Below are 27,117 nucleotides of genomic sequence, written 5' to 3' on the forward strand. Positions count from 1 at the left end.
TCTATTCGCTTATTCCTTCACAATCAGAGGTGGAAAACCCCCATCCCTAACTCCATCAGAGAAGAACAAATTTGTAATATTCAGGAGAAAAAGCGACATAGGATTAATATTGAGTTAGCCCATACCTCATTTGGTGGAACAAGAGCAAAAGGCTGGATGACAGCTGCCAGCGGAACACGAGCCTGTTTGGCCATATCTGAAGACGATGGGAAGCAGTAGGTAGTACAGCGGATATAACGAGGGCTGGCATGGCCTAGAACACCCAACAGAGAATGCAGAGTGAAACACTGTTAAAAGGAGCCCACCTGTCCCAAACACAAACAAGAAAAATCAAAACAATGACATAAAGCAACAAATCCACACACTAAGTTAAATACATGCTTTTTATGACTCCCACGCAAGCTTCTGCCCATCTTTCCTCTTTATATATCAGCCCATTACCCTCTTCTCTTGCTGGCTGAGTTAAAGCAGAGATTTAAACATATCAAGAAAACCTCTATAATTATTTGCAATAAGCATCTAAATACACATTATTTTGAAACATATCTAACAGAAAATGATATGGATGAAAATCCCCAGTGGAAATGTCAATAGTATACGTAACGAAATCCTGCAGACTGATGCCTACTGTTAAGACTGTTGTAATGAGTCTGCTTGCTTCAGAAAACAGTACAGTTGTGTTATCACCATGCTCATTTATCTTACAAAATATAGCGTGCTAAATTCACTACACCCCTTCTTGTAGCACACTTAGCTCAGTTCCCCCAATGAAAAGCTGTGCACTGCAAACAAAAGCACTTTCTTGATGGGTTTGTATGTTTTATACAGTTTATCCAAGCAGTGATAAATCAACGCTGGGCTAAATGATACCTTCAGTTTAATCTGTATTAAATTATGAAGCTTGCTGTCAAGAGCAGCACATGGAATACTGTACTTCCAGGCTTTAGGCAGAGGAAAAGGCAGACACACTGGTCAAAGGAACAAATTAAGCCAAGCAGAAAGATTGGACACTGCTCTTATTGTTTGCATAGAAATCTCTAAAATTTGTAGCTTAAAACTTAACAGTGCCAGTCTCATTGAATCACCAGGCTGGAAAAGACCTCTTGGATCATCGAGTCCAACCGTTCCTATCTGCCACTAAACCATGTCCCTGAGCACCTTGTCTACCCGTCTTTTAAACACCTCCAGGGATGGTGACTCAACCACCTCCCTGGTCAGCCTGTTCCAGGGCCTGATGATTCTTTCTGTGAAAAATGTTTTCCTGATATCCAAGTCTGAACCTCCCTTGGTGCAGCTTGAGGTCATTCCCCCTTGTCCTGTCCCCTGTCACTTGGCAGAAGAGGCCAGCACCCTCCTCCCTACAATGTCCTTTCAGGTAGTTGTAGAGAGCAATGAGGTCTCCCCTCAGTCTCTTCTTCTCAAGGCTAAACAACCCCAGTTCTCTCAGCCGCTCCTCATAAGACTTGTTCTCCAGCCCCTTCACCAGCTTCGTTGCTCTTCTCTGGACACACTCCAGAGCTTTTTCTAGTGACCATCTTTTACAATTTAAGAAGACTCCAAAATGGATTTTCAACTTGAAATTTAAAACATTGAAAAATTTTAATTTCAAAAGAAAAGTTGCTCCACTATTTATATTATTTTAAAGGCCAGGGAGGGTAGAGGAGGTGTTAACCCAAGGTGTAAGCATTCAATTGCAACTTCTCGACCCTTCTTCCTTTTTTTTGTAGCTTCCCTTTTCATGTCTGACTTTGAGTAAGGAGCAACATTTTCAGCTGAGTTTGAGAATTTGGTGGTGGTTTATTTTTTTAATTTTATTTCATTCTGCCTACAAAGACTCTCAAACCAGTAACAAGGGCAGTTACCTTGGTCTTGGATTACACAGTCTGTGGTAACAAGAGGAGGAACCTGTCCTCTTGTGTTTGTAGCATAGATCTGCCCTCCTCTAGAAGCCTTGTCGTTTTCAATGACTTGAATCTGATGAATAAGAAGCAAGAACAGCATGAGAAAGGTTAGCCACGCATTTGGGTACATTCAGAAACAGTTACACTAACATCAACACCAAGTAATGTTATTGACCTTGCCTTATACAGAGGTGCTATAAGCCTATCATAGCACAAGCTTCAGGGACAGTTAACAAGAAAATTACACACACAGTTGAGCAGTTTAACTCCTTTACAACTGCAGCTGTCTGTTGGAACTCAGGGGTACGCTACACTTTGGGGTGCGCAAGAGCTATATACAGCAGGCAAATGAGTGTAGAGTAAGTCTACTGACTGCTAGAAGGACTGACTTTTTCAAGACAGCCCAAGCCAGACAGCAACAGCAGGAAGGTTAGCCCTCATTCCTCCTGACTAGGCTCCACACACAGGTGGTTAAGAAATAAACAATAATCTAGATAGCATATGATCTTCCCAGCTGAGCTGCATTTCAGCACTGCCATACAGAAGCAGCAATCCAAGCTCCTGAGAAAAGCCTTGTTGGCCATTAGGTACTATTTCAATATTGAAGCTCACGGTTTTCATTCTTTAGGTCGAAACACCATGTTGTGGGCCTCCTCCTAGAAATAAAGGTCAGCAATCACAGAAAACTTCAATTGAAGTGAGGAAGCTCTGACTGCCCCTTTCTGTACACTTCCTCCCCTATCACTCCCGCAGAGTCCCTCACTCCTGTTTAAGTCTGACACTTTCCAGGATATAACTGACATTGTATAACGCTGCATTTTGTCCCACACTATAAACCAGATCACTGAGATGATATCATCACTCCTCCTTTTCCCTTAAAGGAGCTGCCTTTTCAGCAATCTGGTTTAGAGTGTAGCTGAACAGCTGCAAGAGGCAAGAGGAGCAAGACAGGTAATTTCTGAAGCCAGCTTTGCCACTACTGCTGGTATCCCATGGAACTGTATCTTTACACTGCACGTGAATTTCTAAAAACAGCTAGGGAAGTTAAGAAGCCTCTGTTAGAAAGCAACAAAAAAACCCCAAAATTAGTTACGCAGAGTCCATTGATCATTGTCCAAGAGGTATTTCCTAAGACGCTGGAAATAATCTGGGGCCTGTAACTTTTTTTTTCCAATAAAGTTTTTTGTATTGCAATTTAAATATACAATACATTCCTCAGAGAGCCTGTTATATCTTCTGCTTGATTACTTTTTCCCCTCCTACTTGGCTTGTATGCTTATTGCTAACTCTTGCATTAGAAAGAAAAAGGTTTTGCTCTAAAAAGGCCCACTGCCTGAAGAAAGTAAACCTTTTTCAGACTTAGCTCTGCAGAGGATAAATGTACCATGGTATTCAGCAGTTAACTGACCTAAATCTATCATTGTTCTTGGAAATCATAGTTGACAAAGCCCAGATGCTTAGTTTTCATAGCTGTTGTCAGAGCACATATCAACCTCTAACATATGTAAGAAAATATAAATCAACAATGGCTACAGATAAGAAGTAAATTTATCTGGCAACACTACTGTAATTACATAATGTAAATATAACATGAGAAATACACACGGTCATACTTATTCTTCATTCCGAATTAGCTTTTTGCCCTTCACAGACGTTGACCCAGATCATGTTTCTTTTAAACATGTCATTTTGATCCTCTCTGTGCTGCTTGAACAAACCTTTTAACCTATTTTAACATCGCTGTCATAGTCAAGGCTGTTTATTCTACACGCGTAATTGAAACAAGACATCAGTCCATGCTTTCATGCCAGATCTCCTTCTCCCCCTCTACCTTTTTTTTTAATTAGACAAGACCATTTTGCCCTTATGTTAAAAAACACCACACCGAAACAATAGGAACAACTGACCTATTAAGGCATTTGTAAATTATACAGTCACTCCAGCTTTTTTTATAGCTTCGTGGGTTTTTTTACAAGTTTTCAGTTACACGTAACTTGAAAATTGCCTTTAACAGAGGCAATTGCAGTTGCTACATTGACCTCTAAGTGATTATCAACAACCTTCTTCCAAAATTCTGAGGATTTTACATCAAAACCAGCACTGGATAAAATAATTTTTTCGAGACTATCCCAGTTACAGGAAGCATGGCTGCTGCCTATTAGACAGCGCCAGGCTTTTACACAAATACTTTTCCCTCATCTCAGCGGAACACAAATTCTTTCCCATATAGCAATACTGCCTCAGCAGAGAAGTGGAAGATCATCCCTTCAACCAGACTAGCTTACCGTGCAGTGGTTAATACATTTTTTTTAAGTATAAAGTTCTAGGTCAAAGCTACAGGACACAGACTGCTTCAAGAACCTCGACTCTCTGAGGACCTTTCGACCTGTCCAGCTGACACCCAGTACACGGATGTGCATCAGAAGTGTTTTCCCCATGAGTTCAGCGCATTTTCTCTCTACATTTCAATCAGCTGTTCTCAATAAAAAAAAACCAATTACACCGTTTAAGAAAGATGCATATAACCATAACCTTGCTTTCTCTTTCCCTAGCACCATTCTAAAAAGAAGAAACATTGTCCCTCCAGTGCATGTTCAGGTGCAGTTCAACAGCCGAGCCTCTTGGACCTGTATGGAGCTTAGGTATTAAGCATATTCAAAGCAACTGAACCCCTTAAAAGGCTGCAGCAACTGGAAGGATGCTCGTGTAAATAATTCTAGTTGCCTGGGAAACTCCTGAGATCAAATGGTGAGGCAGTTTGAGCACGGGACTTCTTGGCATTTCCAGGATTGCAGTTTTAGAGCTCACGTATCTGTAGTCTGCACAAATCCCACTTTAGGTACCTATCTGTTACTAAGTCTAAGCCTTCAAAAATTCCAGAGTGAAAAGCAAAGGTGATTAGCTGCAGTGAATGTAATTAACCCTTCAGTACTGCTTGCTGTCATACCAAGAATCCTGTAGAGAATTCCTGCTGAAGTATTTGGAGTCATGGCTATCTCCCACATTAGGCAAAATTATAAAGCCTCTTAGGTACTGCAACTGTAACATTATGCACCAATTTATCCAGAACTGACAGCACAGAGTACAAAACTGCTCCTAATTAAGAAACTACAAAAACTGGAACATACCTTGTGAACCAAGCCATGTAAGTGCAGTTTTATGCTACAAAAAACCCACCAACTAATATAAATACAATATTAGCATTGACAGTCCTTTACCTTAAACGCAACAGAAATTTACTTCCATTAAAAAAATAATGCCATGTTACTTACTGGGCTTGGAATAGAGTCAGGATCAAGCTTCTTCTGCTGTGGACCCGACAGCTGTGCTGGACCCCCAGGAAAAGCACCAGGGTAAGACAGTTGAGATCCTGCCATCTGAGGACCATAGTTTGCTGCAGAGTTACAAACGTCAATTCATATAAAGTATTTAAGTTGCTTTATCCATTTTTAACATCGGTTTCTGCTATACAATTAATTCTTACTCTGCTAAATGCAACTTCTCCTTCCTTTCTGTTGTCAGCAAGTAAAAGAAATGGGAGTAGTTTGTCTCATGCAGTCTATGCTTGAAAGGTAAGCATATGACTAGGTGTGACAACTTGTTTCCAAAGTTTTCATGGATATGTCAAGGAGGACAGTCAGTAGAGATTACCACAGCTACTGAAACCAGGCCATTACATTAGTGATTACACCTCTCCCCTAACATCAGGCAATGCAAACTGGTTTAGTTAGCTGGCTTTTCAGTTGTCAAAATAAGTGTTTTTCTTACCTACGTCAGGCAAAACAATTGTGTTCAGTTACAGCTCCTTACTGCTATAGTAAAGCATTTTTGAAAGCTGCTTATAACAGACAGTACTATAAGACAGAGAGCAACCTGTACCTTTACAGAGCATAGGAAATTAACCTCTTTGTGTAGTGTGTTGTGCCTTTACCCATTAATAACTAAATCATTCTGTCCCTGATCCAAATTAATCTCCTTTTTCCAGTGCTAAATTTTGAGCAAAAGCATAGCCTGACTTGAAAGCACAGACTGGCAATGTAATCTTTCCATTGTACAAGAGGACTAAATTTCCATTTTTCCAAGTCAGCAAAAGATCAGTCGTGAGTGGTCACAGTTTCTCCAGGGATTCTCCATGCATGTTTTGCCTTCAGTTACATAACAAACACCCCTCCTTACCTTGCTGAGGATAATATCCAGGCCCTGGAGGCTGTCCTGAAAGCTGTTGCAAGTTAGGATCTGGGGGCACAGGTCCAGGGATGCCATCTTGTCTGGCCATAGGAGGCAACGATGGTTGAGCGCAAGGGCCAGTGACATTATTCCCTGGTGGAGGAACCTGTGATCCAGGTGGTAAAGCCATTTGCTGCTGGGGTGGTGGTGGTGGTTGTGGACCCTGAAAAGATGCCGGATGCCCAGAAGACATGCGAGAGCTTGGAGTAGTACCAGGACCTGAAGAAGAAACTATGTCAGCTGAGTCAAAAATGATAACCTACTAACTCTGTGAGGAAGGTGTTCTATTTTTGCTCAATACGTTTATAACATATATGCAATAATGCTGCATTATGGGCATTCTGGATGTCTGTTCACAAAACAGATTTGACCACACAGTTTAAGTCTGAACTGACTGACATTCAATCTTATTTCTTTTGGCTCCATTTTCAATAAAACCCTGCAGATGGGGAAAAAGAGAGGGAAACCAGTCTTTGACAATTCTTGATTAAAATACACATAAACACTATTTGCTTTTAAGATTATATTGAATTTCATAACATGAACCAACATTCTTCTTGCTTAATAATCAATTTCTCTTATGTGGCAAGTTTTGTTAGTCTGCTGTTTGCATTTCACCATGACAGGTTCAACAGAAGATTCAATTTATCTGTTTTACAACCATCTTATGCTTCTGATGCTAAAAGATGAAACATATGGGAATTATTCTGTACATACTTGTGGAGGATAGTTTGTTGTTTATAAGATCCAGATTCCAATTAGAATTAAGAGGACCCTAGAAATGGGGCTTGGGGATTTTTTTTGAGTTACAATCTGCAAATATGACTTTACAAAACCTGCATTCTTAGCCAAATTTCTCTCCAAAGGCCTATGGCAAAATAGTTTTGAAGAAAGCTGAAAAAAATAACGGAAAATAAGGTTTGGAGCAAAAGGACCAAAGCACTAATATACAAACACTGAAACGCATCTTCTGTTGTTAACTGAAATAAAGATTTCACATGCAAAACACAATCTCATGTTCTCAGTTGGTACAAACAAACATGACTCCAGTAGCTTTACAAGCTGTGAGTTTCAGCATTCTGCCAAGCTACACCAACTCGGACTTACAGCTAAGGAAAAATCAGAAGAACAAAACCCAGCAGAGAGGCAGAGTTGTAAAGAATCCATGCCTTCAGTGGTCTGAAGAGTATCTCAGCCTTCCAGCATGTAACACAATAAGTAAGACCATTATATGTTACATAATTATTGCTTAAGGTAATATAATGAAGGCTTGAAACAGAAAAAAAAAATAGCTTTAAATAATATGAGTTGCTACATATGAAGTGCTCTAGAGGTGCTGGGCTACACTTCATCCCATATAAAAAGGTCAGAGTTAATTGTGCACTTGCAGTTCAGTACCTCAAGGTTGAATTTGAGTCTAAACTGATTTTTCTAACGTGAAGGAACTGTACAAAGAGTCAGACCCATGGTGGTTATGCAGGTTTCATTCAAGTCAAATGAACAACTCATAAAGTCAGGGTAGGAACAGTGTCAGAGCGTCAGTGGAGCCTGAACTGAAAAGTTTACCTTTACACATATCTTACAAAGATACCAGCCACTAAAGTGTTCCTCACTCCAAAAAATAACCTTCCTAAATACACCGGCCTCAGAAAAACAAGATGTCAACTAATTTCCACTCCTTTTAAACAACGTGGTAAATTTAATCAGGAGACACTCTCAGGAAACGCAGATATAATCAAACAAGAAACTGGTGGTGAGAAGTAATTTACATGGAAGAATCACACAATCATATCTTTATCTCACGGCTTAGGTTTGAGATGTTTTAACCTCAAAATAAATGCAAATAAATTTAGATGAAAAACTAAAATATAAGATTTGGACAAATAATAAGAAAGTTTCAAGAGAGAAACTCTAAAAGCTGAGAAAAATGAAACCCTGTCTGCATATTACTGTTCATATTACTTGGCTGGTACTGACAAGATCACCAAGTAATTTGAAGAATGATAAGATAGCTGACTTTTAGGGAAACTTCATCAAACTAATTCAGAATTAACCAAAGAATACACGTATTTAAGGAAGAGAATGAGATTAAAACTAAAATCTAAGAGCTTATGGTGGTCAAAGATTTAATTTTCTGTTTGTACAGAAGCTCTACATGTTTCTAATTATCATAGTCTAAATAGCTTTAACTGAGGAAAAAGTCAATTAGATCAGATAAAATTGATTACCATAGCTATTTATCTGCATGCTGTTCAGCTGGTTAGCAAGTTGTGCTGCAGGTGCAGTGGATGCTGTATTTGGGTAGGATAGTTGCGACTGATGACTGTAGGGAGGATAGGAAGGTCCTGTACTGCTTACAGGTGGAGGGCCTTGAAACCTAAAGGGAAAAATTAGTGCAGTTAAAAAATTACATCAACCAACTACAATAAAGTCTCATACCTTCTCAAGGGTGGTGCTGAAACAACTAGAAAAAACTCTTACGAGAGTTAGCTCACATTCCGCTCAAAAAATGTATACTTGAATTAAAATAGTCACGAAGACACAGAGAAAATGCATGCTAGTTTCAAAAAAAAAAAACCCAATAAAAAAACCCAGTACATGCTTGCTTGCATACTTGGCAGAAACAAAGAAGAGTGAGCATGCCATGACAAAGAGAGTGGTGATAACTGTATGAAAGCATGAAGATTAAGAAACACAAGCTTCTGAACATGTCGTATCACTCCATCTCCTTTCCATGCTTATCGAGAAGATATGAAGACTCCCTGCTGAGTATGGGTGAAGAATAGGAGAAAAATCTGTGAAGACAGGAAAATGAAGTGAGAAACTGTTAAGGAGTTCCCTGAAGCAGAGCGAAAAAGAAGATGCAGGTAGGGAAAAAACGCTTCATGATTATCAGATAAGGAAAAACATGAATGCAAGAAAATCAGCTAAAGAAATGAAAGAGGTAACACGTGTTTTATGAAGATATTTTCTACCAAATTATTTCACTCTGGCAAAGCAAGGTCACTGGCTATCTCCCAAAGAAGATATGCAGTGCCTCTCCTATGACCACTGCTAAAACCGAGGGGGGGCCTAGCTGTATCAAAAGAAATAAAATTCACTTTCCTTGAAATTCTGTTATGGAAATTTCCTGGCATAAAATAGCAGCCGTCTGTAATTTGGGAATAAACCAAGACCACCTAAAAAGCAGCAGATGGGCAGCTGTCAGGGCAATGACTAGAAGCTAGGAAAGAGAATTCATATTTTGCTAGGTTGGTCACATCTACTCTGTTCACCTTGCTTTTACAGCTTCAGGACAACCACTTCTTCCTATGCACTGATACACTGTCTTTTAGAACTGATACTCAGTCTCTTTGGTCCTCCTTTACACAGTGATGACACACAAGTAACAAAAAGGTTTCTCTATTTTGATGCCTAATGAAACATATACATGGCTTTATTTGAACACGAATAACTGCACAACAACTAAAAAGCACAGAAGCAGATTAAGACTTCAATCTGCCAAAACAAGAATGTTGTTAAACAGTGTCAAGTCCATAAACTAATTTCACACTCCTTGGAGGTGAGCAAAATAATCAACATTTGACAGAACTAAATGAAAAAGCTAATTATATTTACCGTTTACAACCATCAGCAATAAAGCCACTGGGTAATAAAGCTTGGCCATCCCCTCATACAATCATTTCAGCAGGATTTTTTTGTTTTGACAGCTTCCAACTGTCTCTACTTTCTCCCTTCCCCATTTCTGCCTCCTTCACTTCTTCCTATGAGCTCCGGAGGCAGGACAACAGCATTTCAAATAAACTCTTCATAGTCAATCTCAGACCTAGGCTACAGAGCAGTTATCCATCTGAGCAGGTACAACAAAACTGTGTTATAAAATATCTTTAAAACGTCCTGTGGAGTCTTGGCCATGACCCCACAACAACGAAGCAAAGACATCCTAACAAGGCAGGGGGAAGAACTACAGATGTAGAGACATGTTGTATCTTTTACTCAAAGCTCACTGGCAACTAGTAATTGGCAAACGGCAACTTCTTGGTATATCAATACAAAGGATAATTAAGACAACAGCAAGTGAACGAAAAAAACCGCAACTGCTCTATCAAGCAGCACTTAAAACCTTACTGCTGCTTTGCAGCAATGAGTCTAAGATCAAGAAGAAAGAATAATTAAAAAAAACACAACAAACAATGCATGATAAAGACCTGACTTGCTCTAAAATAGAACTTAATGAGATTTCAGATTACATTGCATGAATCTGGCAGCCTACTGCCACAGGGAACCAAACTAAGAGATCCAGTGTAGAACTGGAATAAGTCAGAACTGCTGAAGATAAAAGGGATACCACACTTCAACATCAGTGAAGCAGCCAAAGAGAGCTAACAGAGGTCAAATATCTTAGATCTCATGTGTTAATTCTTGAAAGTCACCTGTGTGGCTGTTGCCCTGGTGTACTGGGCCCATTTTGGAAGTTGGTCTGGCTGAATTGATGTGTACCAGGTGGTGGAGGCCCAACAGGAGCCGAAGATCCAAAAGGCATGGTTGACTTCGACACACCTGCAAAAGAAGTACTTTTATGTAAGAAGCCTGTAAGAAAGCACAAGATCAGCAAGAAATACAAGTGTACAGCCCTGCTCTAGCAATAAGAATACCGGCTCTAGGCGGCCCTGCTTGAGCAGGAGGCTTGGACCAGATGAGCTCCAGAGGTGCCTTCCAACCTCAGTCATTCTGTGATTCCATAAGAAAGGACAGATTTCTGGTCAGCTAAAGAAGTAGATATGAAAAAGAACAGATAGTAAAAAGGAAGCAAATAGTAGTTGGTAACTTTCCAGCAAAAAATAGGGACAGTAAGAGAGAAGCAAAACCAAGCATACAGACTCTGCAATTCAACTTGGGATACTGGCAACATCCTGTCATCCAATTATCTTTACAGGTAAAGCAAGAGATCCCTTCGCTTTCAGAGAGAAAACTTGCAACAACCTTTAAGAAAAGTCTCCATATGTAGAACCTATAAATCTATGCTAAAAAGGGCCCTTTATTCAGATCTAGAACAGTGACCGTGAAGAGACTATAATTTATGTAAACAGTAATGTTGAATAAACAGCTCTTCAACCTGTACTTCTTGAACTATTTTCCTTTAAATTACTCTAACATCAAAAATCTGTTTGGTACCAAACCAGGTATTTTTTTCCCAAGTATTCTAATACCATAACAAGTTCTATCTTCTGATTATAATCAGCATTGGATTAAGGTAACATAAGTCCTGCTGTTTCTATTAAGAACTTTCAGAGAAACTGTGTAATATTATTTCTTTTTTCTGTTTTCATGATAACACAAAAATCCAGGACACCACAGCATATCTTAAAAACCTCAACATACTTGGATATTTAGTTCTGTCATTACCCTACTTCACCATCTCAAATACTAAATTTAATGTAACGTATATCAATGTGAATGTTATTAAAATTTTTAACAAACACCTTAGAGACTACTTCAGGTATCTTTACTATTTTAACTAATTTTTCACTGTGATATCAGCAGAATATTGAGATATTTTCCTAGCTCCCTATCTTGGCTCTGTATATTGGTAGACTTACAGAAGGAAGAGAAAACCTCACTCTTTGGATATTTTCCATAGCCCCAGTTCAATACTCTAGCATGTCCGCTTTAACTTTACAGAAATTAGACGAAGATGATTTACAAAAAACAGGCTTAAATTTCAGGCTTTTGATTTGTTTGAACATTCAGCCACCCTATAGTTATACATTATAGTTCATAAAATATCTGAAATCACATATTGGTAAGTTGAAATTAATGAAAAGTAAAAAGGAGACAAAGACAGCCATGATTATCTATTAGGTGTCAATTACATTATCTGTAGTATGGTTATGCTGGTAGAAATAAAGCAAATATCCCATTTGTCTGTCATCTGCTCGTAACCCAGGTGCCCTTCCTTAGAGAAGGTAATTATCTCCAGAATGGTTAGAGAGCAGATGGGATCTACTTACCATGCATTATCCAAACAGATCACTCAATAAACAAGATGGAGCAGGAAAACACCAGTTCATACTCATAGGCAAGTTTGCGTGCAAGAATTCAATAGACAAAAGTCCTATTGTGAAGAATTCATCCCAGTTCAGAGAGCTTGCTAGCCACTAACATAAGCTGAGAAACGTTTCTATATTCTCAGAAACCACCCATTTTGTATTTGTCTGTATTAGGTATTACTCATAATACAGCATTAAGCACTGGTGCTTATTGCTTCCGGGACAATGGAATTCACCCACAAAGGTCAGATACTCACTAACACAAATCTTGCATCAAGATCTGAGCACCAACAGTAACACAGACAAATCTAGTGCAGTAAGCAGTGTAAAACTCAGCATTTTGTGCTGACAAGTAAGAAAGAGATGTAAAATGCCTTGACAGAAAAGTAGACTCAGAAAACACATTTGAAGCCAAATTCCTACCTGGTTGAGGTGCTGTTGAGTATGAGGAGTTTGGGTCCCCATAACGCCCATAATGAGGTGAAGAATTAGGTGGTCCAAAGCCTGCAGAAAACCCTCCTATTCCTGGCTGAGACTGGGAATACGGAGGAGCTGCAACATAACCTTGTTGACTCATGATGGCAATATTCTCATTCCAAGTATGAGGTCCTCTTTAAGAATCTGGAAAAGAGAAAGATACACTTGTGTTTTAAAAGGCTGTAAATGGCATTCCCCTAAAAGACAACAGATATATTTGAGGGGAAAAAAACAAAGGGCAGAGTGACTAGAGTACGAAACTCCTCCAGAAAATCCTTCTCCTGTCCTAGCACACCTTTTTTTTGGTGGAGGTATGTAATGTGGCACCAGCTGCCCAGCAAACCACCTACATCAGCCCCATTCCAAGCACGTGAGGGAAGATTATTTGCTTTTGATACTGATGAAACAGAAAATGAAGTGCAGGAGAGAGATCCTATTGCCTTCTGTCTTCTGCCTTGCAGGCCCAGGCCAGAGCAGCCCTTTTACTACAGGACTCCATTGTACAATGAAATGGAGCACCACGTAGTCCACAAATGAGCTGTTCTCTAAGGACACTATGGCCTTAACAGTACCATATATTGTCCTTGCTGTTACCAGGCATCTTTGCCCTGAGCTTTCCACCTTGATTATGTTGTTATTAAAGAAAGGAAAAAACAAAACAATATAACTTGATTAAAAACAATTCAGAAAAAGTTTTCTAATTATGAGCGCATTCACAACACACTTAATTTCTTGCCTGCAGTCAGAGTTTGCCAAGCAGGGTAAAAGAAACTTTTAGGAAACTTTCAGAAATTTTTCTAATTGCAATCATTTGTAGACCTAGCACATCTAAAGAGTTCTGCATTACTAAACCAGATTACTGTACTTCATAAGACTGGTTTTCAGATACAGTGCCCTTGCCACCAAGGGATCTGAAAAGTTATTGAAGTTGTACACCTTGCAGCCTTGACAGATGGCCTTCCTCTTTTCCCTGTAAGATAGATTTTTTTCAGTCTGACTTTATATTGAATCTGACAGAAACAGAATGTCACCAGTTTTCTTGATGCTCAAATTAAAACTATTTTAGGAAATTATGAGGATCCAAAGCCTGAACAAGCACTTAGTATGTCCCAAGCACATAGCTCAGGCATCCTCAGAGAACTGAAGACACACGATATAAACTAGAGTTTTAGATGTTGTGTTCCTTTGAAATAGCTTTCCCAACTGTCTGTACTTCATATCCTAAGGCTTGAACCACAGAGTCATCTTTGAGTAGGCAAACAGGATGACAGTAAAGCAGGAACTGTGCCCCAGAAGCAAAAGGCACTTTGAATTACACGCAGCTCCAAGAACACAACAAACATGTGCACTGGCACATGTCAGTAGAGAAAAGCTATCCCTATCAGAAAACCCATCTCTAAGCTTCACACATTAATCATACACTTCAGAAAAAAACCTCAATAGTTTTGGTAATGTTCCACGTCAGACAAGAGCTGGGTACAGCCCTCCTCACACGTTGCCTGTGCAGCCCTCTAAACCACAATCCTTAACAGAGATGATCATTCTTCCTGTGTAGTATTACACTGCTTCTGATAGGTAATCTTAATGAATTATCCTCTATTTCTTAGTTAACAAAGTAAATGTGGGATGAAGAAAAAAAAAAGATATTTAACGAGAGAAGCTTTGTGCTGCCAGCTGTACTTACTTCCCTCCCCCATCAGAAAAGACGTGGCAGCGTGAGCTTTCGCTGCTCCAAAAGCCAGCAAGTCAGCACTAAATTACCTGCATACTGGCACAGACATTTTTATTTATGCATAAAGGAAGAGATTTTCACTTTTAGGCAGCCGCGACAGCTGACACCTTCAGCTGCAAAGGCATGCAGGGGAAACTACTTCCTCCCCAGCTCACTCGCTCACTCACAAAACCACCCTTGCCACGTCAAACTTCCCACAGACAGTGCAAACACACAGAGGCTGTGCTCGAGAGAGACAGGAACTCTACCCATAAGCACAAGTTTATTAAACACTGCTCCAGATTCTATTTAACACTGAGCACATTTAATCCCTTCTCAAGGTATATGTATATTCTAGGATGAAAAAAGTTTGGAGGCAAGCCCCAAAATATCACTAGAGACTGATCACTTCAGTTTTTATTGATCAGGTTCCAACAAGAGACATAGAGATCCATACTGGAAATTGCACAAGCGAGATGAGCGATCTGCTAACCCCAGATCTTCCCCTGGGTTTCTTCACTACAAGTGTCACTACACAGAAGGACATAAAACCCTTTCACTCCCTGTCTCTGAGAATCTGAGTTTACCTTACCCACAATGGCCTAAGGAACAACGCTAACACAAGCACTTCTCCATGATTTAATTTACTGTTACTATAGATTACGTTGTCAGACTTTTTTTTTCCCCAGAGGATCACTGTACCTCTGCAAGGTTCTACTGCACTAATCACAGCATCATAAGGCTGGAAAAGACCCTAGAGATCATCAACTCCAACAGTACCTGCCTCTGACTAAATCATGTCCCCAGGCTCCTCACCTACCGCCTTTTAAACACCTCCAGGGATAGGGACTCAGCTGCTGTGGAGATGCACAACTCTCTACGCTCATGTAGGAGGAGGATAACAGAGTCAAAAATGAATCAAACCCACAGGGCTACGTTCTGGCCTCACAGAAGGAGAGCTATTACCTGTATTTCTTCAGAGACAGCGACCACCGTCTGGGGAGAGGGGCTGTCCCTGCAATCTCAACCCCGAATACTCTTTGAGGCGCTTTATCGACACGCACGCTCCTATACACAGGAAGGAACAGAGCTACAACACATTTTTTTAAAATAATCTACGGAAGCACAAGCTTAACTACACTCCGATTCAGTGCAAAACGTACAAACCGCTAACAATTCCGTCCCCGCAAACCAAGGCAGCAACAGGTCTGGCTGCTGGGCCCCCGCTCCCCGCCTGCCGGCCCTACCGAGGGCTGCAGCTCCCTCACCCTCCTCCTCCCGCCGCCGGGGCCGCTGCAGCAGGACCCTCCGGAGCCGCCGCCGCCTCCGCCGCCTGCCCCGGCTCTGCCACGTCCGAGCCGCGCCCGGCGCAGGCGCAGCGGCCGCCTCAGCGGGGGGGGAGCGGGGCGCGCACAGACCCCGCGGCCTCTGGTCCTTCCGCGAGACCGGGACAGCCCTGGGAAACCATAGAAACGCCCTAAAAATATCATACTTTCTCTCACAGGGGCTCGAAAAACACCTTTTTTTTTTTTTAGCTGTGGCTATATGCGTCAGACTATTCTACCTGAATATCTAGACGGAATATGATATACGTCATGGATTCGGTGAGGCTGGAAAAGCCCCCTAAGCTCACCCAGTCCAACTGCTAAAGCACGACCCCAAGCGCCACATCTACAGGTGCTTTGAGCCCCTCCATGGCCACAGGCTCCGCCCCTGCCCCGGCAGCCTCTTCCCATGCTTCGCAGCTCTTTCAGTAGAGAAACTTTTCCTAATATCATAGAATCATAGAATCACCAGGTTGGAAGAGACCCACCGGATCATCGAGTCCAACCGTTCCCATCAAACACTAACCCATGCCCCTTAGCACCTCGTCCACCCGTGCCTTAAACCCCTCCAGGGAAGGGGAATCAACCCCCTCCCTGGGCAGCCTCTGCCAGTGCCCAATGACCCTTTCTGTGAAAACTTTTTTCCTAATGTCCAGCCTAAACCTCCCCTGGCGGAGCTTGAGGCCATTCCCTCTTGTCCTGTCCCCTGTCACTTGGGAGAAGAGGCCAGCACCCTCCTCTCCACAACCTCCTGTCAGGTAGTTGTAGAGAGCAATGAGGTCTCCCCTCAGCCTCCTCTTCTCCAGGCTAAACACCCCCAGCTCTCTCAGCCGCTCCTCGTAAGACCTGCTCTCCAGCCCCCTCACCAGCTTTGTTGCTCTTCTCTGGACTCGCTCCAGAGCCTCAACATCCTTCTAAACCTCCCCTAGCGCAACTTGAGGCCATCTCCTCTTACCCTATGACTTGTCACTTGGGAGAAGAGACCAGCTACACCTCACTACAACCTCCTTTCAGGCAGTTGTAGAGAGCAATAAGGTTGTTCCTCAGCCTCCTCCAGGCTGAACAACCCTGGTTCCCTCAGCCGCTCCTCAGAAGCGTCTCCAGTTTCTAGTTATGTTCAAGTGCATTTTAAATTAATACCTTGGTTACAGACCAGAATCAATGTTTTTCCCAATTAACAAAGTAAAAACATGGGAATAAATCAAAAAAGATGCAGTGGAAAAGCCACTGTTCTTCCCAGTCAAAAAGCAAATATTCACTGTGGTGTTAAAAAGAAAAAAAAAGGATTAGCAACAAGAAAAAAGTCATCACTCAAAGACAGCGTCATAACTCATGGGTGTCTGGAATTCAAGGCTTCATAGGCTTTCTTATCCTTTGAGTGTTTGTTCTACAGCAAATAAAGCTTCTGAAAGTAGTGAACGGTTTTACGTGGTGCTAAATCTCAGTAATTCCTGCCTCAGGCTGTCCAAAGCATACATCACTATACAAAATAATGATGAGAAAAACCTCAGTGCCTGTGAGAGAGAGGTCAAAGTGTAGGTACACAGGGGCACCCTTCACGTGAAAGACATGCAGGGAGCCTCAGCAAGCAACACAAAGTGGGCAAGAGCAAGTCTCAACCTGTCTTCATTCTTGCTATCCAGAGCTACATTCACTGCCGAATAATGTAACCTGCGTTTCTGCGCATTACTGGAGCTGATACTGTTGGACATGTCAGCAAAAATCTAAAACCTTTGAAGTCTCTCACAACTGGCTATTCAGAGTGGAAAATTTAGTCCAGGAGGTGACACACATCAGTTAAACTGAATGTGGGTTTGCTGCAGAGTATCAGTGACTGTTCCATAAGCAGGATGCAAACCAATGCCTTCCATCATTGCTGTGCTGTGGTTCCACCCGTTACCCCTGTCTTTTTTGCTGCTTATATGGATACGTACAATTAGTCTCAGTTATGCAAAATACTTCTGACATACCATGCCACTGAGGAAAATAACAGCTTTAAGTTTGGACATTCCCTGTTTTGTTGTGCAGACAGGCAGGTCACCTTCCCCCAGTCCTGTTGTGTCTAGCTCATTGCTATTAACAGTAAACAGCTGTGGGTAATTCAGCACTGCAGAACCATGCACTTACTTGGCCACTGAATACTTCCTATCAGATTTCTCCTCCCTGAAATCAGCTCTAGAGAAACTGAAAGAGGAGATCAGCAAAAGATAGCAAGGAGAAGCTATGGCATTGCCAGTTCTTCCCGTTTCAGGCCTGTGCTGGAAATGGATCAAGACATCTCTTTTTTTTGAGGATGCAGCTTTGCTTCCATTGTCCTTTAGATTGGAACAGTGAAACGAAAGGCACCCAGAATGTCACGGTGTGGAAGTTTTCAAGCTACAAATAGTATTTATCTACAGTTTCCACCTATAATATTAAAAGTAATTTGAGGCAATCCTATAATTTGAGGCAAACCTATAATCCTATAGATTTCCACCTATAATATTAAAAGTAATTTGAAGCAATTTCAGAAATGTGGAAACGCCATTAAAGATTTCAGTGCATTCTTGGTCTGGAAAATTATTTCATAAAAATGAGATTGTTAAGCTGTTGTAACTTCCTTTCAATTAAATCCTTTTAACTAAACCGTGTCATAAAATCTGAGAATCAGACTGGTTTCTTCTCTGTCATCATCAATAAGGAAGAACTTGTACATTAATTTACCATTCTTAACAATTACTTTATCCTTAAGTTTTACCTATGCAATGCTGAAAACTAATGTGATCTCACATATTTCAGATCTAATTTGGAGTTAGTACTGGTGAAGTAAACGGAAGAATTAATCTAAATGCTTTTTTTCATCTATATTAAAAAAATAGAAAATCTGCTTCTAAAGCCTCACTTTTGAGGTTCTCACTAGATTTTTTTCTGTTAGTTCTGAAATAAAGAAAACACACAATCATTCATCACCTTGGGGAGATTATTGGATACAGAACCAATCCAGGCTCTGTAGCAAGCTACCGTAAATCTTTCAGATACCATTTTTTTTTAAATTATTCTAATAATTTGGGATTGATCTGTTCCCTGCAGTTATTACTGGAGGTCTATGAGAGCCCCTCATGGTCAAACTGTTAAGAACTCCACATCTCTATCTCGTGGCACATTGCATTAAGACAGTGTGTGATTCTGGGAAACCTAAATCCTTACCTAACATTTTCATTTAGAGGATGTCCTTAAACTACGGCCTTAGTGCAAGCTGCCAGGGAGAATCAGAAAAACACCATGATGTGTTTGAGCTACAGCAATGTATTTTTCACCATTATTGCTATAGTACAGCTTTTGAAGAAATTAACATTGATTATGTTAACATGTAGCTGTAACAAGGCAAACATCTCCAGTTCAGTGCTACATGAACTCTTTTTTTGAAATCAAAATATATTCTAAACCATTTTCTGGGGCATGATATGGGCAATATCAGGTATGTTCTTTAAAGAAAAGCCTATTTCATCACAAAGAACAGTTTGTAAAACTCCAAAAATTCTGCATTTTAAAAGCCTTTTTTTTGTTGTGTTTTTCTCCATTTCATTTGTATGCCTTGCAGACAAAGCAACTAGTTTGCTTTTGCACAGCAAAAGGACCCTTTTAGGGTCCTAAAAGCTGTTTACATAAAAATATTACTTTCTTTTCCTGTCTCGCTTACAGGTAATTACTAAAAATCTTTAACGTTTTGGCTACTTTATAGTTAAGGTCTGTGGGAAACAGTTGACTGTTTAGTGTATTGTACTTCCCAAGCACACCAGAAATTGATATTTACAAAGGTTGTATTTGATAAAATGAAAGCAAATACTTTGGTAAAAAAAGAAGGAATCAGATTTTGAAGAGATTAAGTTTTTCTGAAAAAAAAAATAACGTGACTGTGAGGTCAGATTAAAAAATGCTACACCAAAAGAAAGGAAACCATGTTTCAGGAAACAGAACATTAGGGTAAGAAGAAATACATCAGTGTTGTGACAGTTGCATTTCTTATATGAAAAGCTAAACACCATAGAAGTGTAAATCAGGGTACAACAGAAGTGAATATTGATATTTTGATTAAACAATCTCAGTGTCAATTAGAAAATATTATTTGAACACATCCTTTAAACACTACCCAATATAAAATGAAATTGCAGAGAGTGAAGGGCTTTCAGAATATTAGTCTAATAGAGCTGCTGTTATGCAGGGAAAATAACACACTCATGTTAAAATTCTGAGCATACAGTCATTGCTACATATATTTTCTCTTAAGTACCTAGTGTTCATAGACACTTCCTACAATGACTTGTCTGCTGTCACCTTGTCCTGTTTCAGCTCAGCAAGGAAGCCATAATAAAGGAAGAATTAGTTCCTTACGGGCTTTTTCTTTTTTTTTTTTTTTTTTTTTGCAAGACCAGACACTAATTGAGCAGGCAGTGAGTCAGAGAATCCAAACCAAAATAGGGCCTGGCCAGTCAGAGGGGCCACTGCGATGCTGTCAGGGATCACTGAACACACAGGTCATAAGAGCGAGTCTCCCCTTTCCCTCTGGCTAAGTACTGACCTCCACACTGATGGTAAAGGCTGTTCTACCTCTCCAGCTGCTTTCAGTGTGCCATACACAAAGAGGTCCTGATACCTTGCGTTCATTGAAGTTTCCAGAATATTTTTAGGCAAGAAGGAGTGTAAGTCTAACTCGAATTCATAAACTTATAGTCCCTCTGTCTGAGTTCTCTGCAAATTCATTTAGATTGACTATTACTCTCCTATTCCCTGCTGAGAACTGCGTGATTTTGTTGCACTTGTACGGTTGCTGGTAGCTTTTGAACAGCTGCGTTGTTCCATCCTTGAAATGGCTGCATTTTTTTACACCCTGCAGAGGAGAGGAAGGACTGGGAGTGCATCACTCCTTCCCTGTCCCAAAACATTTAAACATCACATCCAACTGGCAAGACCTCAATGACAGACTCTTTTGTCTTCGTGGTCCCTAGGACCCCCAAACAGAGGACAGAAGTCAACTGCCACAGAGGGCATTCATTGCCTACTTTGGGGAGTGTTGGTAAAGTTTGCTAGCATATTTACAAAACAAAACATTATATTTAGGGAACAAAAATGTTACACAAGTGAAAGAGTATTCAATGCTATTATCTGGCTAGGAGAGACTGAGTCTTGTGAAAAGAGCACTTACCTTAAAGCCAAGGTCCTGATTTCTCATTAGGTTGGTCCTTGTTAGCTAAAACCACTTTCTTTCCCTGAAAGTCATTAAAACAGAAATGATTATAAAATGCTTTATGGTCTACATGGGGTAAGTGCTACGCAAGTCACACTTGACAAAAGTGAATGTGCTTCAGAAAACTGACTGTAGCTGCTTTCTTTAAAAAAGACTTTCTGGCTAGTTCAAGCCTCAGGGTTTTTCAGTATCTGCAAACTGTAAGGCTCTTCTGCTTGCTCTCACTGATTGTTGCTATTTCGGTTTTCTAATGAAATCAACATTCTGGCAACCCTATCTGGACCAGTTACAGGAGATAGATACAGTGTTCTGAGAAAACCGCTGTGATGTTCCAGTTGGGGAATTTCAATTATCTTTTTTAATTAATTTAGTACTGTCAAAGATCCATGAGAGTGGAAGATTGCTCAACCAGTTCTTAAAGTAAGAAAACAAGGCTTGATTACCCTGCTGTCATTGCTACATAACAAACTAACATAAAAAAAGATGAGAACTTCTTATTGTAATCTGATGAATAACGTATGTTATATAAAGCACCGTGAATAAAGATTAAGCCACCAGTCTGAGAAAGGACAGCAGTGTTATATGATTCCCTGTGTGTTTGCTAGCTGAATGTATGGAATTTTTCAAACTTAGATATATTTCACTTTTACATTCAAAAGCATCTGAAGTATCTTTACTTTCATTGGAATTAACTTTAGGTTTTCTGCTCACGTATAAAATTTCTGATGTGTTAGTAGAGCCTTGCTATAGAGGAGCACTCAAATAAGCTTACTATCATTAAAAAAAGAAGTAACTGTTTGTGTTAACTCTTTGTAGCAAACTAGCTATTTGATTGATTTACTCAGTTTTTTCATTGGAAGACCAGGAATGAGATTACAGTGTGGTTTTTCCCTTTGTCCATTTAATAATACAGTTGTATTCCAGCTAGTGCTAGTGATCATTCAACACACTGTGAGTATAGCCCTGCTGTTAGTACGTTATATTTGTTCCATATAATTGATCGTCTTCTGTAGCTCACATGGTATTATTTCCTTTCTCTGATCAGTTGATATCACAAGCACAGTAAGTTGGTTTCTATTTGTTAGTACTGACTAATACTCAAAAGTGTTGAATGAATCTGTTGCATAAGAAAAACAGCTCTTAAAAATCACTCTGAATTTACTTCAGATGCAAATGTTTTTATGTTTATGCTACTTACATCCATGTTCCCTGTTCTGCTTTACATCACCATTAATGCAGAAGTTAAAAAAAAAAACATCTTTCTGAGCATGGAAAAACAGCATTAGTATTACATATCAGTGAAGCATCTCTGTAATTTCTAAAAATATCAGTATTGATTACAAGAGTATTTTTCACAATACTGTTTTTTTGCTGTTTTGATACTTTTAGTATAAACTATTGATGCCTTCCACGGAAACATCAATATTAAATCAAAGAAAATGAGAATTTATCTTTTTTTAAAAAAAAAATCCCTCACATTATTTGTATACGATAGATGCAAGAAAAGGACAGGAAATGCACCTGGCATGAAAATAACAAAGGGCAGGAGCAAAATTCTTCATCATGGATGGCGGCATGGCACGCATACTAGGTTTGCTCTGTGGAGGCACAAAGGATTTGCAGACATTGGCCGTTGTTTGGAGGCCTGGAAGGTCCCTGCCAACACCAGCTAACCAGCAGATTAGCACCAAAAGCTGAGGCCTGTACCAAGGACAGAGGGAGCTGAAGAGTCTGGAAACTGGTTCCTGGCAAGAAAATGCAGCACAATGAGTAAGGATGTAGGATCAGCAGGAGTTAAACATCAAGGTGGTTTGGAAGGGCAGACTTCTCTGATATAATCTGTTCCATTTGGAAAGGAATTAGTTTTCAAAGCAGTGAGCTTGAATTCTTGTTCCTATAGCCAGGAATGAAGATATCTGGATTGCTTTTTAATCTACGCAGTTGTTTGCATGGGGAGTAAGCTTTCCTTGTTGTATCATCGTTTTCACTGTTTCTCTGGTAAAAATCCAGCCAGACCCATCCAGATGCAAAGAGGAGCAATACTGTTAGCATTATGCAGAGGTAACCTGATCCTATAGCAAAATGTTATGCACTATCCTTTTGTTAGATGCTGCAGCTCAAACCACCAATGTCAGACTCACTGGGGCAGACACTGAATCCATACTATATTTTAACTCAATTTTTCCTCTTCTTGTCCCGGTCTTGATTTCAGTCCTGATAAATTCAATCTTACGAGCTTTACACGTGACAAAAAATACCTCCTTTAAACTGCAGTGCGAAAATAGTTGATACTTATGCTGGACTGTGGCCATGCATGTAGTCATTTACTGAGCTCTTTAAAAGCACCAAGTCAAAGGGAGTTAATCACTTTTATGCTAGCTACCAGGAAACAAAATTTAAAAGATGAAATTGATGCAGGTGAGCATTCATCAGACTGATGTTAAATTCAAGATCTCTTCAAACTTCAATTCAATATTAAACCATCTTTTCAAAATTTAGACTAATTGGGCCTGATTCATAGCTTGGCTACAATTACAATCTATTTTTTAACCGAGTATGATATGGTTACTCTTGATGCATTTCACTGTAGAACACTGGAAAAGAGTTTAGCATGGTATATTTATTTAGCCTAATAAACAGGCAAGAAACATTTGCACTATGTTCTTTCACTAGAGAGGAGATCATAAAAGCTGTGTAAGACACAGATAGATAAAAGGTGTTGTGTTGCTTAACCACCACCTTTAAATGACAATTCAAAGAGTGGGGAGAAGAACATAGAACACCTACTTACCTACGTGTTCCATTCAAGGCTCAAAAGCTTTTTCACAGAAGATAAATTTTGAGTCCTGTAGGCTCTGTTAAAAAGAATGGGATGCAACTTTTCCCTGCCAAAATCAGAAAGAAAATACCAGGTAAATAATTTCCTTTTTACTTTAGGACCTTTTAGCAGAATTTTCCCAACTACTGAAGCCAAAAATGCAGTCAACGCACCTCCCCGGAATCAAAATGAAATGGCGTAAGACACCAGAGAGTCTCCCCAAGTCCCAAAAGATAATTAATTCTCGTTTGCTAAATAACAAACAGTGATGACTAAAAACAGCAGTGGAGTGACACCTGGAAACAGGAATTCTATCCCAAACCATTACTTCAACATTAACAAAACCCAAGTATTTATTCCAGTGTCACGAGCATTTTCTCCAGGATCAAAAATCTTGCAGTGAACATGTTTTACTTTTCCTCAAAACAAAATCCTGGGAAATCTTTGTAGCTATTTTGCATGTTGATTCTTGGACACATTCTGAAATCCTTGTCTTTCCATATCTTACTAGCCTCTTTCCTAAGACCCCTTGGGTGCTTTGAGACTCCCTGTACTTCCAAATATCCTGGCCCATACAAAGGAGTGAGAGAAAGAAAAGAAGCTCCTGTTGTGTGCAGCTGGATTGTAGTGGGGCCACATTTGCACACCTGGAATCTCAAAAACCTTCTTGAAAGTCTTTGAGAGTCTAGGGGATGGGGTGGAGGGGCAAGGGTGGAAAAGTCCGCTCCTCTTCAGCAAGGTATTTCCTGAGTATCTGGGACTGGTTGTGGTAGGAACAGGTAGGACAAACACCAAAGAAACATCAGAATTTTCTTCTCCAGACTCTTGGATCCTTGATGAAGTTGTCCATACATTTTTACTCACTGCATTTAATTGTGACAGGTCTTTGGCTACAGAAGGCCTCTGATTTCTTGCCACCTACACGTATGCTTAGAGAGCAGATCTTCATTTATCTACATCCTGATGTGGTGAATTGTAGAGTTACAGGGGAACTCTCTCTGCACGAGTATCTATTTGTTGTGTTATCAATCAGTAATGTTCAAGGATATCAACTTCGTTTCTGTGTTTTGAAGGAAAGTGGCTTCTTTTGCCTGGTTTTTTTTTCCCACAGCAGACCCTCAAACCATAATGATAAAGCCATTACAAGCATCTAGGAGGACACCCACTACCATAAGTGCTGAGAAACACCCTCCTGGTAGTGGCATAGCAAACTTCACATTTTCAGCTGACTTACATTGTCTTCTTAATGAGCAGTGTATAACTGCTGGGAGTGTGACCTAACAGACACACCTGCCAAACAGTGCCTGTTATTAACTGCATATGGAATCAGCTCAGGACTCACAGAGCGATAAACTAACTTAATAACAAAAGACATGATTGTGACTATTGCTGAGTCTGCCGTTGAGCAGAACAGAGTTCTTACTCCTCTGCATGCGCTACCTGCATTAACAGACACTTGCTTGTGGCTAGAGTTACTATTCCTCATCCTACTAAAACCACGACAAAACAAAGAGGTAGGGGCAAGATAAACAGACAAAAGTTCAACTTTTCCTCAACATCTAAGACTGTTAACCTTAGCTGAGCAGGCAAGGAGGTAAGGTAATTTGTTTCCGGCAGAGAACAACAGTGAATTACTTTCCCCCTTCAAGAAAGCTTGGTTGAGATCTGTCCTGTGTTATCCTTACACCTGGCAGACTATAGACTTATAGTTTTTCAGAATGTGACAGTATTTCCACTTAAAAATTATCTCTAAAACATGATTTGTTTTATGTTTCTGAGAAAATAATTTCTCACACCAGAGTCAAAGTCAGTAAATTTCTCTGCTTCCCCCACTATACTTGGTTTGCCAGTCTTGAAATTGAGGGAAAAAAACTAGAGCAGGACTAGTTCTAAAATCCCAGCCCATAACACAGTCCCTAGCCTAATAATCCACATTAGGGGTTAAAATTTGAAGCCTTTACTTCTGCTGGTGAAGAACTGCCTGTGCCTCTCACAAGTATGGGCAGAGCTTTCCTGTCTGACCTTAGAGGTAGCTAATAAAGATCTATAACTTGTATTTTTAATTTCTTCTCTCTTCACTAAGAATGTGGTATTACTGAGTTTTAGTACCTTTACCACTCCAGGGCTGTACTTTCAGTCAGCAAGCCCTCTTTAGCTGGCAGTGCAGTTCCTCATGCAATCAAAACATCTGGAATCTGTTAATTTCTCCTGTAGGACAAGAGAAATTTGATGGGAAAACTAGAGCAAACCACTTTAATGAATGTAAGTTGGAGCCGTGCATCTGAACCTCCCATCAACATATTTCATTCACTTTGTCATTTTATGCTGGTTTTGAAAATTAAATCCTTTCCATGTGGCCCTGTTCCTTGTTCCTTCTAAAGTCAGGAGAACAAAAATTACAGGTAGGAATTAAACAGAAAGGTATTTTTCTACTACTGTAAGGTCCATGGAAAATAATGTTTAACTTTGCCTTCAATATTTGCTTTTACCTTGCGCAACTACTGAGTTCTATGATGATTCAGGAGAATAACAGATGCTGCATTGCCTTACATTACCGGCTTGCAGAAGCCACTTTCAAAAATAATCTAATCCAAACGGATATGTTAGAAGCGGCCATTTCTACTTCATTTGGAAGATACTTTATGCCATGTTTTCTTAAGTGGTATGGCTGTGATTTTATTTTTTGTTCCATTAAACTAGCTATGTATTTACAAGTGGGTTTTCCCCATGTAATTAATAAACAAACAAACAAACAAAAAAAGCACTGTTGATTCTTTTCCTCCGTCCCCCTGCTGACTCTGCCATTTGGCTAAAACCACATCCTACAATACATTACACAGTTTATTACATTGTTTACAATTGATACAAAGCTGTTAAAATAGGTACTTCTAGGGAACTAGTTTATGTTGATTTTATGTGAAAAAAAATCAGATAGAAAAAGAAAAGCATAAAAGGGAGGAAATCTGACCATATGGGTATTAACAGCAGTAAAATGCTGCTGATAGATTAGAGATCACGATATCCCCTTTCCTTCTCTTCCTTATTACTATGGAACGGGTGGAAAGGGTTGATTTTTTAAAGAATTCACAGACCTAAAATAATACTGTAGGAAACTGGAGGTGAAATGACAGCTTTTAGTGCTGAATGAAAGACAAACATATGACTTATTTCTTGTCTAGAATGTCTTCCGAACTCAGCTACGGAACTATTTGATTTATGTGAGATTTTAGATAAATCCACTTATATTAACACTGTTCAGAACCATAAACGATCATTATGATAAGAAAAGAAAATACATGGACAAGTGACAGTAGATGAGGCAAAAAAAATTAAGGACTAATCACCAAGACCACACAGAGCTTTAAAGGAATTCAAGGCTGCAGG

General features: G+C 39.9%; 1 protein-coding gene across 1 annotated transcript in view; it reads right to left on the bottom strand.

Annotated features, from left to right (window-relative positions):
* The window catches only part of SEC24D (SEC24 homolog D, COPII coat complex component), a 56,562-nt gene extending 35,667 nt beyond the window's left edge, over window positions 1–20,895 (bottom strand). Inside the window, exons 1-8 of the mRNA XM_069855180.1 lie at window positions 20,874–20,895; window positions 12,602–12,799; window positions 10,562–10,688; window positions 8,357–8,505; window positions 6,078–6,347; window positions 5,174–5,295; window positions 1,863–1,974; window positions 126–253 (exon numbers count right to left, since the gene is read on the bottom strand). Coding sequence (XP_069711281.1) covers window positions 126–253; window positions 1,863–1,974; window positions 5,174–5,295; window positions 6,078–6,347; window positions 8,357–8,505; window positions 10,562–10,688; window positions 12,602–12,755 — 1,062 coding nt within the window. The 5' untranslated portion in view covers window positions 12,756–12,799; window positions 20,874–20,895. The remainder of the gene's footprint in view (window positions 1–125; window positions 254–1,862; window positions 1,975–5,173; window positions 5,296–6,077; window positions 6,348–8,356; window positions 8,506–10,561; window positions 10,689–12,601; window positions 12,800–20,873) is intronic.
* Window positions 20,896–27,117: the final 6,222 nt, after the last annotated feature.

This window comes from Phaenicophaeus curvirostris, chromosome 4 (assembly GCF_032191515.1).
Source record: "Phaenicophaeus curvirostris isolate KB17595 chromosome 4, BPBGC_Pcur_1.0, whole genome shotgun sequence".
Taxonomy (NCBI): Eukaryota; Metazoa; Chordata; class Aves; order Cuculiformes; family Cuculidae; genus Phaenicophaeus; species Phaenicophaeus curvirostris.